The sequence below is a fragment of the Saccopteryx bilineata genome, chromosome 4, assembly GCF_036850765.1.
Source record: "Saccopteryx bilineata isolate mSacBil1 chromosome 4, mSacBil1_pri_phased_curated, whole genome shotgun sequence".
In the NCBI taxonomy this organism is placed as follows: domain Eukaryota; kingdom Metazoa; phylum Chordata; class Mammalia; order Chiroptera; family Emballonuridae; genus Saccopteryx; species Saccopteryx bilineata.
In genome coordinates, this window is record NC_089493.1 from 124,282,621 (window position 1) to 124,299,149 (window position 16,529).

At 40.0% G+C, this 16,529-nt stretch overlaps 1 protein-coding gene across 6 annotated transcripts in view; it reads left to right on the top strand.

The window, feature by feature from the left end:
* SEC23A (SEC23 homolog A, COPII coat complex component) overlaps positions 1-16,529 on the top strand; it is a 103,199-nt gene that overhangs the window by 50,574 nt on the left and 36,096 nt on the right. For 5 of the 6 annotated variants that reach the window (XM_066277899.1, XM_066277895.1, XM_066277897.1 and 2 more), the window contains 3 exons: positions 397-550; positions 11,859-11,936; positions 13,459-13,620. In XM_066277899.1, the coding sequence (XP_066133996.1) occupies positions 397-550; positions 11,859-11,936; positions 13,459-13,620 (394 nt within the window). The remainder of the gene's footprint in view (positions 1-396; positions 551-11,858; positions 11,937-13,458; positions 13,621-16,529) is intronic. The other variant, XM_066277900.1, reaches the window with a different exon arrangement.

Consider the following 16,529-nt stretch of genomic DNA (forward strand, 5'->3'; position numbering starts at 1 on the left):
TTAAAGAAAAAATTTTAAAATTTGAAATAGAGACTTGTGTATCTATGTGTACATGGACAAACCTATGCTATTATTTTTACTTGTAAAAACTTAATATCTTAAGGAATGTATTTGAATATCTACCTTTATAGTTTCAAAAATTTTATTAGATTTGGATACATTTTTCTGCAAAACAATGAATGTTGTACTGAAACTGTTACTAGTGATTTTTTTTTTAATGCCAATTTTTCTAGATAACATTGGAAATTGAAATAGTGGAATAATTTTCTGGTTGATGTTCCATCAACTGTGCCACCACAGGCCAGGCCATTTTTAGTTTAAATATGTGTAATAGCCAGCTATGATATTGTGAATGTAATAATTTAGCAGCTTGTCTGTGCTTTCTCTTGTCTTAAGCTGGGCAGATGCTCAAACTCAAATCCAAAACATTGCTGCATCGTTTGACCAGGAGGCAGCTGCCATTCTTATGGCCAGGCTGGCAATATACAGAGCAGAAACAGAGGAAGGGCCAGACGTGCTTCGGTGGCTGGACAGACAGCTCATTCGACTGGTAAGAAGTGAACATTGTGTTTTTCTAACTCTGTTTGCCTTCATTTGTAGTTATTATTCATTCCTGATAATATTTCAGTTTGTAACAGTGTAACTGAAAGACTGTATGAGTGACTCTTATTTGTTGCTGAAAGAAGCATAGTAATGAATAGAATTTTTATCTCCTCCAGTAAACTAAAATGCCTCTTTACCTTAAAATGAAAGTGACAGTTATGTAACGTCTTTTCTTTTGGCTGATATCACATTAGTTCCAAACATAATACTAAATGACTATAACTGTTTTTACTGCCTTTTTGCACATTTTGCTTCATTGCTATGGTTTTAGTTTTCTTTTTTTTCTTTTTAATTTTTTTTACAGAGACAGAGAGAGAGTCACAGAGAGAAATAGATAGGGACAGATAGACAGGAACAGAGAGAGATGAGACACATCAATCATCAGTTTTTTGTTGTGACACCTTAGTTATTCATTGATTGCTTTCTCATATGTGCCTTGTCCATGGGCCTTCAGCAGACCGAGTAACCCCTTGCTCAAGCCAGCGACCTTAGGTCCATGCGGATGAACTTTGCTCAAACCAGATGAGCCCGCGCTCAAGCTGGCGACCTCGGGGTCTCGAACCTGGGTCCTCTGTACCCCAGTCCGACATTCTATCCACTGCGTCACCGCCTGGTCAGGCTTCTTTTTTAATTTTAATTGAACTTTTTTGTGTGTGTGTGTGTGGCAGAGACAGAGAGAGTCAGAGAGAGGGACAGATAGGGGCACACAGACAGGAACAGAGACAGATGAGAAATCAAATCTTTGTTGTGGCTTTTTAGTTGTTCATTGATTGCTTTCTCATATGTGCCTTTACCGGGGTCTACAGCAGACCGAGTGACCCCTTGCTCAAGCCAGCGACCTTGGGCTCAAGCTGGTGAGTCTTGCTCAAACTAGATGAGCCCATGCTCAAGCCTGAGACCTCGGGGTTTTGAACCTGGGTCCTTCCTCCACATCCCAGTCTGATGCTTTATCCACTGCGCCACCTCCTGGTCAGACTTATTGAAATTTTTAAGAGAAATTAGTTGGGATATAAAAAGTATACATGATATAATTAATTATAGAAAAATATAGACAAGTCTTGATTATCAGGATCTATATTACTAAAGTGTGTGGCCCTATTATTTCCTTGAAAGTACCTAGTTCTTTAGTTTAGCCATCGGTTCAAATATCCTGTTTAGAACTCTCTGCTAAGCTGTCATATTTCTATTTGTAAGGAGGTTTTTGTATTCTTAGTCTAGATTTTCTTGTAGTTTTTAACATATTATTGAGTGAACTAATCTTAGTTTAATAAAGTTAGCCATTTTTGTAGCATGATTCAGGATTTTTTTTTTTCATTTCATTTCTGAGTGTTTTTATACTAGCACCTCTCTGTGAAGAAAGCAGTATCATGACAACATCAGCATGTTTCTTTTTTGACAAGAGACATAAAACCTCTTATAGGGTCAACCATTGATTGTTGTACCATCAGTACAATTATACAATTGTACCATCAGTACAATTGCCAACAAGTTCCTCCAAGATAGACCTTTTGTTTCCACATAGGAAGATAAAACATTAAATATATTTTTTCCTTTGTTTAGAGCAGCAGAAAGGTTTTTCTGAATTTTACTATTACTTAGCAATTTGATATGACGTTGATGAAATCTGTTGACTCATCAACCTGAATAGAGAAGCTGTTATTTTTCAGCTAATTACACAAACCTTTCAGCATCATGTGACATGGTATCAATGCATTTACTTATTATATTGTTTTAAGATGGAACCTTCTTAGTTTCTCAGATCATATCATGGCCCAGCATTTGACTTACAGTAATTTTACATGTTGCCATTATTAGGTTCTCACCAATTGTGTGACTTTTTCTCTTCTGGGTAGTAAGCTGTGCTTTGAAATACCTTGCTTCCTGAGGCTTTTCACTGAATGTGACTTTAATACAATTGTTTTGAGTTTCTAAAAGCTGTTGAAAGAATCAATACTTTTTTTTGTCAAGTGGCTGTGATTCATAGTAAAGTACTTTTTTCCTTTTCATGGAGCTATTACTGCCTTTGTAGGTTATCACATATGACACAAAATTGAGTAGTACAACCTGGGCATCAGCTTATGTGAAAACCATGGATAGGCGCTGGCCGGTTGGCTCAGTAGTAGAATGTCAGCCTGGAGTATAGAAGTCCTGGGTTTGATTCCTGGTCAGGGCACACAGAAGAAGCTCCAATCTGCTTCTCTACACCTCCCCCTCCCCTTCTTTCTCTCTTTTTTCCTCTCCTGTAAGCCATGGCATTGTTAGAGCAAGTTGGCCCTAGGCGATAAGGATGGCTCCATGGCCTTGCCTTAGGTGCTAAAATAGCTTGGTTGCTGAGAAATGGAGCAATGTCCCTAGATGGGCAGAGCATTGCCTCCTAGTGGGCTTGCTGGGTAGATCCTGATTGGGACACATGCAGGAGTCTGTCTCTCTGCTTCCCTGCCTCTCACTTGATGATTAAAAACAACAACACGAATAAGCAGCCTTGGCTGGATGGCTCAATTGGTTAGAGCAGGGGTCCCCAAACTTTTTACACAGGGGGCCAGTTCACTGTCCCTCAGACCATTGGAGGGCTGGACTATAAAAAGAACTATGAACAAATCCCTACGTACACTGCACATATCTTATTTTAAAGTAAAAAACAAAACGGAAACAAATACAATATTTAAAATAAAGAACAAGTAAATTAAATCAACAAACTGACCAGTATTTCAATGGGAACTATGGGCCTGCTTTTGGCTAATGAGATGGTCAATGTGCTCCTCTCACTGACCACCAATGAAAGAGGTGCCCCTTCTGTAAGTGCGGTGGGGCTGGATAAATGGCCTCAGGGGGCCGCAGTTTGGGGACCCCCAATATGAAAATATGAAAGGTGGCAGTTTGATCCCGTCAGGACACATACAGGAACAGGTCGATGTTTCTGTCTTGCTCTAAAAATCAATAAAAACAAAAGAAAAACAACAACAATCCTCCCTCCCCAGGTAAGCAGCTTTCATTGTGAAAATGGACTTTTTCTGTATCCCTTTTGCATGAGTTAGTGAAATGACTCAGGAAGATTATAATTCTTCAAAATTCTCTGTAGGATCATGTCTAGAATCTTTCTCTTCTTTTTTTTTAATTTATTCATTTTTAGAGAGGAGACAGAGAGACGAGAGAGAGAGAGAGAGAGAGAGAGAGAGAGAAAGAAGGGGGGAGGAGCAGGAAGCATCAACTCCCATATGTGCCTTGACCAGGCAAGCCCAGGGTTTCGAACCGGCGACCTCAGCATTTCCAGGTCGACATTTTATCCACTGTGCCACCACAGGTCAGGCTAGAATCTTTCTCTTTTATCTCACATCTCAGTTTCAAAAATTGCCATATTGTTTGACATGCTTGTAAAACACAAACACTAATAAACTATAAATCAGGATGGCCTTGTAAATAACTGGGTCAGTTGCAAAAATGTTAAATTATAAAAACTCAACAAGGCCCTGGCCTGTTGGCTCAGTGGTAGAGCGTCGGCCTGGTGTGCAGGAGTCCCAAGTTCAATTCCCGGCCAGGGCACACAGGAGAAGCGCCCATCTGCTTCTGCACCCCTCCCCCTCTCCTTCCTCTCTGTCTCTCTCTTCCCCTCCCGCAGCCAAGGCTCCATTAGAACAAAGTTGGCCTGGGTGCTGGGGATGGCTCCGTGGCCTCTGCCTCAGGCACTAGAATGGCTCTGGTTGCAACAGAGCAACACCCCAGATGGGCAGAGCATCGCCCCCTGGTGGGTATGCTGGGTGGATCCCAGTCGGGCGCATGCGGGAGTCTGTCTGACTGCCTCCCCGTTTCCAAAACGGGGAGAAAAAAAAGAAAAAAAATAACCAACAATATAATTCACTTTTAATATGCACATTCTGCAGTTTGCAACACTTAGAACAGCAGCAGGGCTGTTGGGGCTAGAGGACAGGTGAGTCATAGCATAATGGACATTTACCCCGATCCTCTGCCACACAGTATAGCTTGTCTGTTCTCATAAGCCTGTTGGCAGCTGTGAAAGAGGAAGTTAGTGGAGAGAATTTGGGAGTGAGAGGTTGACGCTGTAAGTTCACTCTTCTGCTTCTTGTGTGAAACAACTTTCATTAACAAAATTTTTGTTGCATACACAAAAACACTTGTTCTTACCTAATTCGAGTGTGCTGATCTCAAATCTGACATCAGGTTTTCTCTGTAAGCTACAGTTTTTTTGCAATTCAAGATTTTAGGTTTTCATCTTATTGTAAAATTTTCAGCATTTAGTTTAATATAATGAAGTAGAATGTCTTCTTGGGCATCGTCTTTGTGAAAATATAATAATTTATATAATGCAGTAAATACACTAATACACTAAAAGATATGATTGCATCAGAATTTGTCTACAATTTCAAAATAAAACATATCAAAACACTTATTATAATCATAAATTTGTGCAAAACTTATTTAATTCTATTCAGGCAAAAATTTGCGTTTGTTGCTCTTGCGTTTGTGTACTTGTTGAGGACAATCTCGTTTGATGCTCCAGCACTAGTCTGCTCATCACTAACAACTTCAAGATTTTCCGAAAACTTATCAAGGTGAGACTGTTCAGGAAGTGAATCTTAATGCTCATGTTACATCCAGTGTCGTGGAAAGCCAACAGCATCCTTTGAACCAGAAGTTCATAGTTTTCTGCTTTTTTGTTGCCAAGGAAGTTCTTTGTAACTGCCACAAGAGACTGCCATGCTGCTTTCTCCTCCTTATTCATCTTCTTGGCAAATTCTTCGTCCTGTATCAGGGTTTGAATTTGAGGTCCATCGAATATACCTGCTTTTATCTTCTCAAAAGACAAGGCAGGAAAAGCAGAAATAAGTCGAAAGCGTTCACTTTCTCTATTCAAAGCATGAACGAAGTGCTTCATTAAGCCAAGTTTGATGTGAAGTGGGAGGAAAATGATCCTTCTCGATTAACTGTAGGTTCATTCACAATACTTTGCATCCCTACTTCCAGAGCTTCACGTTTCGGCCATTCCTTCTGTGTCCAGTGTTTCTTGGCTGTCCCACAAACACAGAAAGCAAGGATACTTCGTGAAACCTCTCTGTTGTTCTAGCAGGAAATTTACCATTTTAAGATCCACACAAATGATCCAGTTATGCTCGTCATACTTCAGAAAGTGGAGGACAATTTTTATGTCATTCTTACTAGGTCATTCAATTTATGTTGGCTAAACTGCTGAGGGGTTAATGACTGCTTGGCATCAGAAGAAGATCCTTCAGATTCTACAACCATTTCCTCATGCATCTTATCAAAGTACACTTGATCACCATGATCCCTTTCTTCATCCTTAGAAGAAATAAAACCATTGAACCGGGAGTGTCTCAGAGTGTGGGATAGGTCGTATTGCTGAAGGAATATTAGGATATGCAATCATATGCCGTTTTTTTTTGCTGGTGCCCTTTGTATGGATCAGACAGAAATAACAGTCACTGCTGTGGTCCTTAGGTTCATGCCAAACCATGGGAATACCAAAAGGCATTCCTTTACGTTTTCCTTTTGTCCAGTCACGAAGCATTTCCTCACAATTATGACACACAATATGAGGAGCCCAATTCTTGTCTTGATCGCCAAGGGGAACTTGAAAATAGGCAATATATGCATGTGTCACAAATGATGAAATATTGTGCCTTTGACGTTGAAGTATGTGTAACAGCCACATATATAACAGTAGGCATCAGGACTATTCTTACATTTACGCCTACTCGAAGAAGCCATGATTCAATCTTAAAACAAAATAAGAGGGTGTTTTTAATCAGATAATTTTTTACATTTCAAAACAACTACAATTACGTAAAACTGATGTTTGTAAAACATTAATTGCCTTGGGTTATGTTCAGTCCAAGAGTTGTTGCCCTTTAACTCCAATTTAAAAACCAGTGCATGCCATTAACTGTAACAAAAAGAAATTAAAATTGCATAAAAACTAGAGCATGCACCAAAAAACAGATTTCAGATTTGGAATCAGCGATGCAGAAATATATAGAAACAGTTCTGAAACCTCATGCAACAGAAAATGAAAAAAAAAAATTGTTCCCCAGTGTTATGTGTTGTCTCCCTGTGTCAAATACTAAGAAAGGAGTTATCCAAATGAACGTAGTCCTACTGCGTGCTGCCACATGGAACTGAACAATCTCTAAAGAAATTGCTAAAAGTATAACTTGGTATCTGTCCATCACTGTGGCTGTTACCCTATGGTGTACAAAATTCAAAAATCAATTTTTTAAAAAGTTACAGAATCCCTTGTGTTTATGCACCCCTCATATATGGTAACAGTGGTGAGAATATGATCTTGATGGTTTTCTTTAATTGATTTAATCAAATTAATGTGTGGTTGAAGTGAGGTTTCAAGTGATGACAAATGAACCTTGGTTACATAAGCCATTCTAAGTAGCTAATACAGTATAACCTCATTTTTTATACTGATTCCATACTGCTAAATTTTCAGCTACAGCAGTGATAGCTACACAAATAGAGAAGGGGTAATATCTTTTAGGTACTACACTTTTCAAAGTTCTTTCCCTAGTGAAAAATCTGTGAAATTATAGGAACAAACTTCTTTGCCTTCATTTGGCCTAATTAATATAATTGTTTTTTTCTTGATAATTCAGAGTAATGTTAATTAAAAATAAACATTTAAAAACTTAAAAAAGATTTTAAATTTATTTTAGAGAGGAAGGAAGAGAGAGAGAGAGAAATATTGATTTGTTTTCCCACTATCTTATTCATTCATTGGGTTGATTCTTATACATGTTAACCAGGACCAAACCCGCAATCTTGGTGTATCAGGACAACACTCTAACCAGCTGAGCTACTGACCAGGGCCTAAAAATAGTTTTTTAGATAATGAACATTGTATTGCCAAATTGGTGCTGGAACCACATTTGCTTCTGACACCTTATATTGTTTTATTTTATTTTTGCGAGAAAGAGAGACAGGAAGGAGGAGAGATGAGAACCATCAATTTGTAGTTGTTCATTGATTGCTTGTCACATGTTTCCTGATGGGGCTTGGGGAGAGTGGCTCAGGCCGAGCCAGTGACCCCTTGCTCAAGCCAGCAATCTTTGTGCTCAAGCCAGCAACCATGGGATCACTTCGATAATCCCACACTCAAGCCAGTGACCCCATTCTCAAGCTGGCAAGCCAGCACTCACGCCAGATGAGCCCACACTCAAGCTGGCCACCTCAGACTTTCAAAGCTGGGCCTCAGTATCCCAGGTCAACACTTTATCCACTGCGCCACCACCTGTCAGGCTCTGACACCATTAACATGTGCTTGCTTTCCTTGGTCAGCATCACTTATGGTACTAGCATCAACATAAGGTTTGCTATCTCCATTTCCTGTATCTTGTTGGTCACTTTTGTGTCCATCTTCATAGATCTGTTCCTTACCTTTTTGACTCTTGACCTTTTCTATTGAATGACATTCTCTTACAACTCAAAATTGATATTTCATTTTTTTTCATCTTTGATTTACCCACTAACTACTAATTTTGTTTTTCCTTTAGATGTGCAGCTAGCCTAATGCATAAATGCTTTATCTGCATAGTCTTGGTCCAGGAAATTTCTCCTGTTTAAGACACTTGGGGTTTTCCTTGTGAATTTTACCCATGCCGGGTTTTTTCATGCTATACAACGGGACAAAGCCCTTTAGTTGTGTGTTTTTAAAGATCACTTTTGTAATTATCATTTTCTTACAGAGCTTAGGCTTGACCCTTAGGGCTCTTTTATGTGGCTACATTGATGTATAAATAATTACTGAAGTCTCTCATCCAAGTACTAACCAGGCCCGACCCTGCTTAGCTTCCGAGATCAGACGAGATCGGGCGCGTTCAGGGTGGTATGGCCGTAGACAATAATTACTGAAGTAAGGACAGGACAAGACTTCTTGTGAGTGTGTTATTTTCCTCAGGAAATTGTTGCTTTATCTGACCAATCATATTACTTCTGAATGACTCAAACAGTGGATTTTTGATATATCTTCTTTATACTTTAGTCTTTTTTTCTCATTTGTATTAGTGTTTTCGTTGGGTTGTAAATAAGGATGATAAATGAATGCTAAGGCATTTGATAAAAGATTCAGGAATGTTTTAAAGAAGTAGCCCAAAAGCCCTGGCCGGTTGGCTCAGTAGTAGAGCGTCGGCCTGGTGTGCAGAAGTCCCAGGTTCGATTCCCGGCCAGGGCACACAGGAGAAGCGCCCATCTGCTTCTCCACCCCTCCCCCTCTCCTTCCTCTATTTCTCTCTCTTCCCCTCCCGCAGTGAGGCTCCATTGGAGCAAAGATGGCCCGGGCGCTGGGGATGGCTCCTTGGCCTCTGCCCCAGGTGCTGGAGTGGCTCTGGTCGCAACAGAGCGATGCCCCGGAGGGGAGAGCATCGCCCCCTGGTGGGCAGAGCATGGCCCCCTGGTGGGCGTGCCGGGTGGATCCCGGTCGGGCGCATGCGGGAGTCTGTCTGACTGTCTCTCCCCGTTTCCAGCTTCAGAAAAAAAATAATAAAATAAACAAACAAACAAATAAATAAATAAGAAGTAGCCCAAAGATGAGAAATTTATGTTTGTATATGTTATACAAATTTCATATTGTTATCTGTGTTAAAGTATAAACTATATCATTTGTTATATGTAAAATAGAATGTCAAAATTTTCATATGTTAGATAGAGCTCTTTATAAATCAGATTTAGACAAAAAATGAGCAATGGTCATGAGCAAGGAATTAGTAAAAGAAGGAATGCATATAACTAGTATATATGAAAAATTACTAACCTTATTTATAATCAAAGTTGTAAAACAGAATAAGACAATTATCTGTCAAACTGGTAAGAATTAAAAAAAACAGGAAAATTCTTAGATTTGGTTAGTATTCAGGGAAACAGATAGCTTTATAGCTTATAAGGTTGGTGTATGAATCTGTACAACCTTTGTAAACATCTGTCTAGCCTCATACAAAGAAGGCAGTTGGTGACATATATCAAAAGCTTAAAAATGACCTTTTACTCAGAACCCTGGACAATTAGCTCAGTTAGTAGTGTCATTCCAAATCAACAAGGTTGCGGGTTTGATCCTCGGTCAGGGCACGCATAGGAAGCAACTAGGAAATGCATGACTGAGTGGTACAACAAATGAATGCATCCCTTCCTCCTCCCCTCTCTCTCCCTTTCTCTCTCTGTCTCTAAAAGTCAATAAAAATTAAGCCCTGGCTGGACAGCTCAGTATGTTGGAGCGCTCTACCCGGAGCACAGAGGTTGCCGGTTTGATTACCCAGTCAGGGCACATAGAGGAGCCCTGCCTCTCTCTCTCTAAAAAAAAAAAAAAAAAAAAAAAAATTACCTTATACTCAGAAATTCCACCTATAAGAATTTATCCTAAAGATATAACAGGACAAATGTAAATGCTAATAATGAAGTATTGGTTAAGATAGTTATGGTATATATACATTAATATCAGTATAATGGAATGCTAGTCAGCCATAGCAGTAGAGTATTTAATGACATGAAAAAAAGTTTATAATAAAAGCAAAAATTTTGGACATCAGTATCACATTTATCCCACTCTGTAAATTAGCCTTTTGCACATGTCCAGTTACCCAACCATAAAAGTCAACAATCTTTTTGTTACCCTCAATAACCATAAGATCGGATTTGTCTAATGTTTTAAACAGAATCCTAAGCCCAATGGAAAATGTGTATATTTAATATAATGTGATTAAAAGTCTGAACAATGCATGACATATTGGCTTTTTCACATATTTTCAATATATTTGATATTCTGCGTAAGCTCTATCCAGGAGAACTTCTGCAGTGGTGGCAATATCTATTATTTGCACTGTACATCATGGAAATGCTACCTGTGTGTGTCTATTGAGCACATCATATACAGGGGTGGGCAGAGATAGGTTTCCAGTTGTGAGTATGCAAAACAGAGAATTTATCTTGATTTATTATTTAGTAATTATTGTCTTACATGTGTAACTGATGAACTGGATTTTTATTTAATTTTAATTACTTTAAATTTCCATATGTAGCTAGTGGCTGTCATATTGGACAGTGAAGATTATTATTAGTTATTTTAAGGTTATTTATTTATTTATTTTAGAGAGAGGAGAAAGAGAAAAGGGGCTAAGGAGTGGGAAGCATTAACTCATAGTAGTTGCTTCTCATATGTGCCTTGACTGGCAAAGTCCAGGGTATAAAACTGGCGACCTCAGCCTTCCAGGTCAACACTTCATCCACTGCGTGACCACAGGTCAGGCAAGATTTTTTTTTTTTTCTTCCATTTTTCTGAAGCTGGAAACAGGGAGAGACAGTCAGACTCCCGCATGTGCCCGACCGGGATCCACCCGGCACGCCCACCAGGGGCAAAGCTCTGCCCACCAGGGGACAATGCTCTGCCCATCCTGGGCGTCGCCATATTGCAACCAGAGCCACTCTAGCGCCTGAGGCAGAGGCCACAGAGCCATCCCCAGCGCCCGGGCCATCTTTGCTCCAATGGAGCCTTGGCTGCGGGAGGGGAAGAGAGAGACAGAGAGGAAAGCGCGGCGGAGGGGTGGAGAAGCAAATGGGCGCTTCTCCTGTGTGCCCTGGCCGGGAATTGAACCCGGGTCCTCCGCACACTAGGCCGACGTTCTACTGCTGAGCCAACCGGCCAGGGCTAAGATTATTTTTTTAATCCAGGGGTCTCAAACTCGCGGCCGTGCGGCCCGCCCACCAATTTTGTGCAGCCCGCAGACTAATCAAACTTCGTGGATTAATCTGCGGGCCAGTCTGCGGCCGCACAAAATTGGTGGGCGGGCCGCGAGTTTGAGACCCCTGTTTTAATCTATAAGTTTCACTAGTGAAGTATATATTAGGAAACATTGAAGACTGCCAAACTCTTATGCCCAGATACTAGGATCTGTTTTCTAATGCTTTGCTCTACAACTACAGCATTTCTATCCTTTGAATGACTGGTTCTGAAATTATTTTTCCTGGAAGCCAAAAATGTGATCAAATTAATTTTGCCTTTTTATGTGCTCTATAAGGCATAAATACATACGTTATACAGTACTTACTTCTGAAATTCATATGTATTCCTTTGGTTGTAATTTTAGTAAGTTTTTAAGCAATATTCCAATTTTATCCTGTATCAAGTACCTAACTCCTAAAGGATAATAACTTTTTAAACTAGAATATGTATAGGCTACAGTTAATTCTATACCAGGAAGTATATTACTAGCATGTTTTATTTTGTTTAGTGTCAGAAATTTGGAGAGTATCACAAAGATGATCCAAGTTCCTTCAGATTTTCAGAAACTTTCTCCCTTTATCCACAGGTGAGTAGATAAAAGGTCTGTGTTCTTTTGTGTTGATAATAGCATTGGGTCTCACTTTTCTTGTTGACTTTTATTACTTATAGAACCTATTGTATTGGGTCTCTTTCCCTCTGAAAGAAGGTATCTAATTATAATGATACCAAAAGAACTTCACCTGAAATAATTTTACCAATCAACTAGTCTTACAGCATGGTCTCAGCACTTGAGAACAGTTCTATGGGGTCATACTAGATAAACAGAAAAGAAGCTAATTTGATTTATCTAACAGAACCTTTTTCATTCGGGCAGTGGAATCTATTCCTCTATCTTTTGTTTTCATAGGTATTTTAAATAGTGTAGGTTGTTTATATAATGAGCAACAATAACATTTATTCAACTGAGTACTATGTTCAAGGATCTTTAGGAGAACAAAGATGACTGATCTGATCCCATTTTTAAGGATACTTCAGTCTGAAGGGTGAGATGGACTTTACAGGCAACTTGAGGGAAGCTTTCCAAATGGACAGTTAGATATGTATTTATAGAAGTGGCAATTTAGCACAGCCTGTAAGGATGGTTAATATTGATAAGTGGAAATCCAAATTTTTGCTCCTGAAAACTTGATTTAAAGCCTCAACTTTCTTTTCAGAGCTCCTCTTATGTTTTTTGAAAAATTCTTTATTGATCTTTAACCTAAAAATTTCATATTTATAGAAGGATACTTCCCTAAATCTCCAGTGAAGTTTTGAAGAACTAAGAAAAGGCAGAACACCTGTTTTAAGGCAGGCAGCAACCCTTGCTGTTTTGGGAAGTCTTAGGCCTCATGTGCATAGCAGAAACTAATAGAGGGAATGAGGGATCAGCCTAAGCATTTGACTAAATTCTCTACACTTGTTTTCTCTTCTTTACTTAAACCTTCTCTTTAGGCTTTTAGAGTCTTAGAAATCTGGGCATCCTATCTTTCCTCCTCTAAGGGAAATAGAGACCAGAAGACCCAGAAAGACTTTGGGTTTTCAAAGCCTGATGATCTTCTAAAAGGTTACATAGACTACATTTAAGGGAGATCTTCATCTTCAAAACATTTAACCCCAAATTTACCAGTTACACATTCCCATAAATAAACAAAAATGGTTGACATGGTAAGGGGTAAGAGAGCCTCTTGGTACATTAGGAAAGGAATGAGAATTTCAGTGAGAATTTGTTGGGGGAGAGAACTGTGGAGTGAGTTTGTTTTAGGAGCAACATGTACACACTTGATACTGAAAGGCTGAAGGAAGGTGAGAACTTAAATCTGATCTATAGGGTTTTGCCTCTATTTTAATTTTTCTTTTGAGTCGCCTTTTTTATTTTAATTTTCTTAGTTGAGTTCTATTTCCAAGTAATTGATAAATAATCATGAATAAGATTCTTTGTGAGGAATACAATTTAGAGTGTAACTATAACTTGTTTTTTTGTTGTGTTAGTAGTTATAATCAAATATTTTTTATAATAGTAGACTCCTATTAAAATCATTAAAAAGCTATCTCAACATTTTATCTTGTAGTTTATGTTTCACTTAAGAAGGTCTCCTTTCTTGCAAGTTTTTAACAATAGTCCTGATGAGAGTTCATATTATCGTCACCATTTTATGCGTCAAGATCTGACCCAGTCTCTCATCATGATTCAACCTATTCTGTATGCATATTCTTTTAGTGGACCACCAGAGGTAAGAGGGAATAAAAAAATTGGTTTTGTTATGGTGATGTGTGCCATTAAAAAGTGAAAACTTTTTCTTGAAATATAGTTACTAAATATAAGAATAATTATATTATTTATACATTTATTTAAAATATTTATGAGTGCTTACTTTGTGCTAGGATCCATGCTAGGCCATATTAGGAAATCACTAAAAAAATGATGAGGCCCTGGCCGGTTGGCTCGGTGGTAGAGCGTTGGCCTGGCGTGCAGGAATCCCGGGTTCAATTCCCAGCCGGGGCACACAGGAGAAGCACCCATCTGCTTCTCCACCCCTCCCCCTCTCCTTCCTCTCTGTCTTTCTCTTCCCCTCCCACAGCCAAGGCTCCATTGGAGCAAAGTTGGTCCGGGCGCTGAGGATGGCTTTGTGGCCTCTGCCTCAGGCATTAGAATGGCTCTGGTTGCAACAGAGCAGCGCCCCAGATGGGTAGAGCGTCGCCCCCTGGTGGGCGTGCCCGGTGGATCCCGGTCGGGCGCATGCCGGAGTCTGTCTGACTGCCTCCCCATTTCTAACTTCAGAAAAATTAAAAAAAAAAAATGAAACAATGAGGTAGAAGAGAATTTTAAGATCATTTTGTTGTCATTTGGTTGATCAAATCTTCTAGGGTTTATGATTCTTATGTCCTTAACAATGTCTAGAGTTGATGATGATTCTAGAATCTGTAGCTTTTTCCTGAGTTTCTTGTCTGAACAAAGCCTCTTGCTTTAATATAATCTCATTTTCCTCTAGTCTCTTTTGAGTATAAGGTACAGTTGATTATACAGACGTGCACTTAGAAACGGGATCAAGTTACCCATTTTTGTCTTCTTAACAAACTGTTTCACTTATTTTATCATTATCAAGTAAATGGTTTTTATTCTTTAGTTAAAATTGTCTGTTTTGCCTGACCAGGCGGTGGCGCAGTGGATAGAGCGTCGGACTGGGAAGCCAAGGACCCAAGTTTGAGACCCCGAGGTCGCCAGCTTGAGCACAGGCTCAACTGGTTTGAGCAAAAAGCTCACCAGCTTGGACCCAAGGTCGCTGGCTTGAACAAGGGGTTACTCGGTCTGCTGTAGCCCCCCCCCCCCCCCCCCCCCCCCGTCAAGGCATATATGAGAAAGCAATCAATGAACAACTAAGGTGTCGCAACGAAAAACTGATAATTGATGCTTCTCATCTCTCTTTGTTCCTATCTGTCTATCCCTTTCTATCTCTCTCTCTCTCAAAAAAAAATTGTCTTTTATTACTTAAAAGTATGTTTTGGCCCTGGCCGGTTGGCTCAGCGGTAGAGCGTCGGCCTAGCGTGCGGAGGACCCGGGTTCGATTCCCTGCCAGGGCACACAGGAGAAGCGCCCATTTGCTTCTCCACCCCTCCGCCGCGCTTTCCTCTCTGTCTCTCTCGTCCCCTCCCGCAGCCAAGGCTCCATTGGAGCAAAGATGGCCCGGGCGCTGGGGATGGCTCTGTGGCCTCTGCCTCAGGCGCTAGAGTAGCTCTGGTCGCAATATGGCGAAGCCCAGGATGGGCAGAGCATCGCCCCCTGGTGGGCAGAGCGTCGCCCCTGGTGGGCGTGCCGGGTGGATCCCGGTCGGGCGCATGTGGGAGTCTGTCTGTCTCTCCCTGTTTCCAGCTTCAGAAAAATGGAAAAAAAAAAAAAAAACCTAAAAAAAAAAAAAAAAAAAAAAAAAAAAAAGTATGTTTTGACTATATTGGAAAATAATACTTTAAGAAACAGTATAAAGAGGCTAGTTATAATACCTATTGATTAATGATCCCTCATGAGGCCTTTATTTACTATTTTGTAAAAAAAATAGTGGGTAAATTTATTTTATTACTATAATTGTTTTAGTAGTTCTAGTTTAAACTTTTTTAGGAAAATATATATTTTTAATATATTGATCTAGCTATATATTTGGTCTTGTAGTTCTTTAAATCAGGAAAGTTTTAGAAATAACTTTAAAAAATTCAGAATAATGTAAATTGTAGACATCTAGAAAAAGTAAAATAGTGTTTAGAGGAAAACAGGAATCCTGTTATTTCTGGTACCTGCTCATGTCGAGTTCCAGCCTTTCCAGTTGGTCCATGAGTACCGTTAGCTTTGTTTCCTTAAGTCTTTGCTCATGGAGTTACCCTCTTTCTTTATTGCATTATTATCATTTCACTCCATCTGGATCATTCTTATTAACGTAGAAACCTTAAAAGCACTCATGTTAAAACAAACAGAAACTGTCCTGGCCGGTTGGCTCAGCGGTAGAGCGTCGGCCTAGCGTGTGGAGGACCCGGGTTCGATTCCCGGCCAGGGCACACAGGAGAAGCGCCCATTTTCTTCTCCACCCCTCCGCCGCGCCTTTCTCTCTGTCTCTCTCTTCCCCTCCTGCAGCCAAGGCTCCATTGGAGCAAAGATGGCCTGGGCGCTGGGGATGGCTCTGTGGCCTCTGCCTCAGGCGCTAGAGTGGCTCTGGTCGCAACATGGCGACGCCCAGGATGGGCAGAGCATCGCCCCATGGTGGGCGTGCCGGGTGGATCCCAGTCGGGCGCATGCGGGAGTCTGTCTGACTGTCTCTCCCCGTTTCCAGCTTAAGAAAAATGCAAAAACAAAACAAAACAAAACAAAAAAACCAGAAACTGCTTGACTTAGTATTTTTTTTCTAATTGCCACCCCCGTTTCCCTGGTTCTTGTCAGAGCCAAACTCAGAATCTACTTGTTGCCCATACTTTCTCACCGCATGTTCTCTTCTCAATCTGTATTAGTCATACTCATGTCCCTAGCATTATACTGAAACAACTTTTTTTTTCTATTGGATTTATGGGGATGACATTGGTTAATAAAATTATATAGGTTTCAGGAGTACAATTCTATTAATATAGTATGAAACAACTTGAACAATACCCTACATCTTTT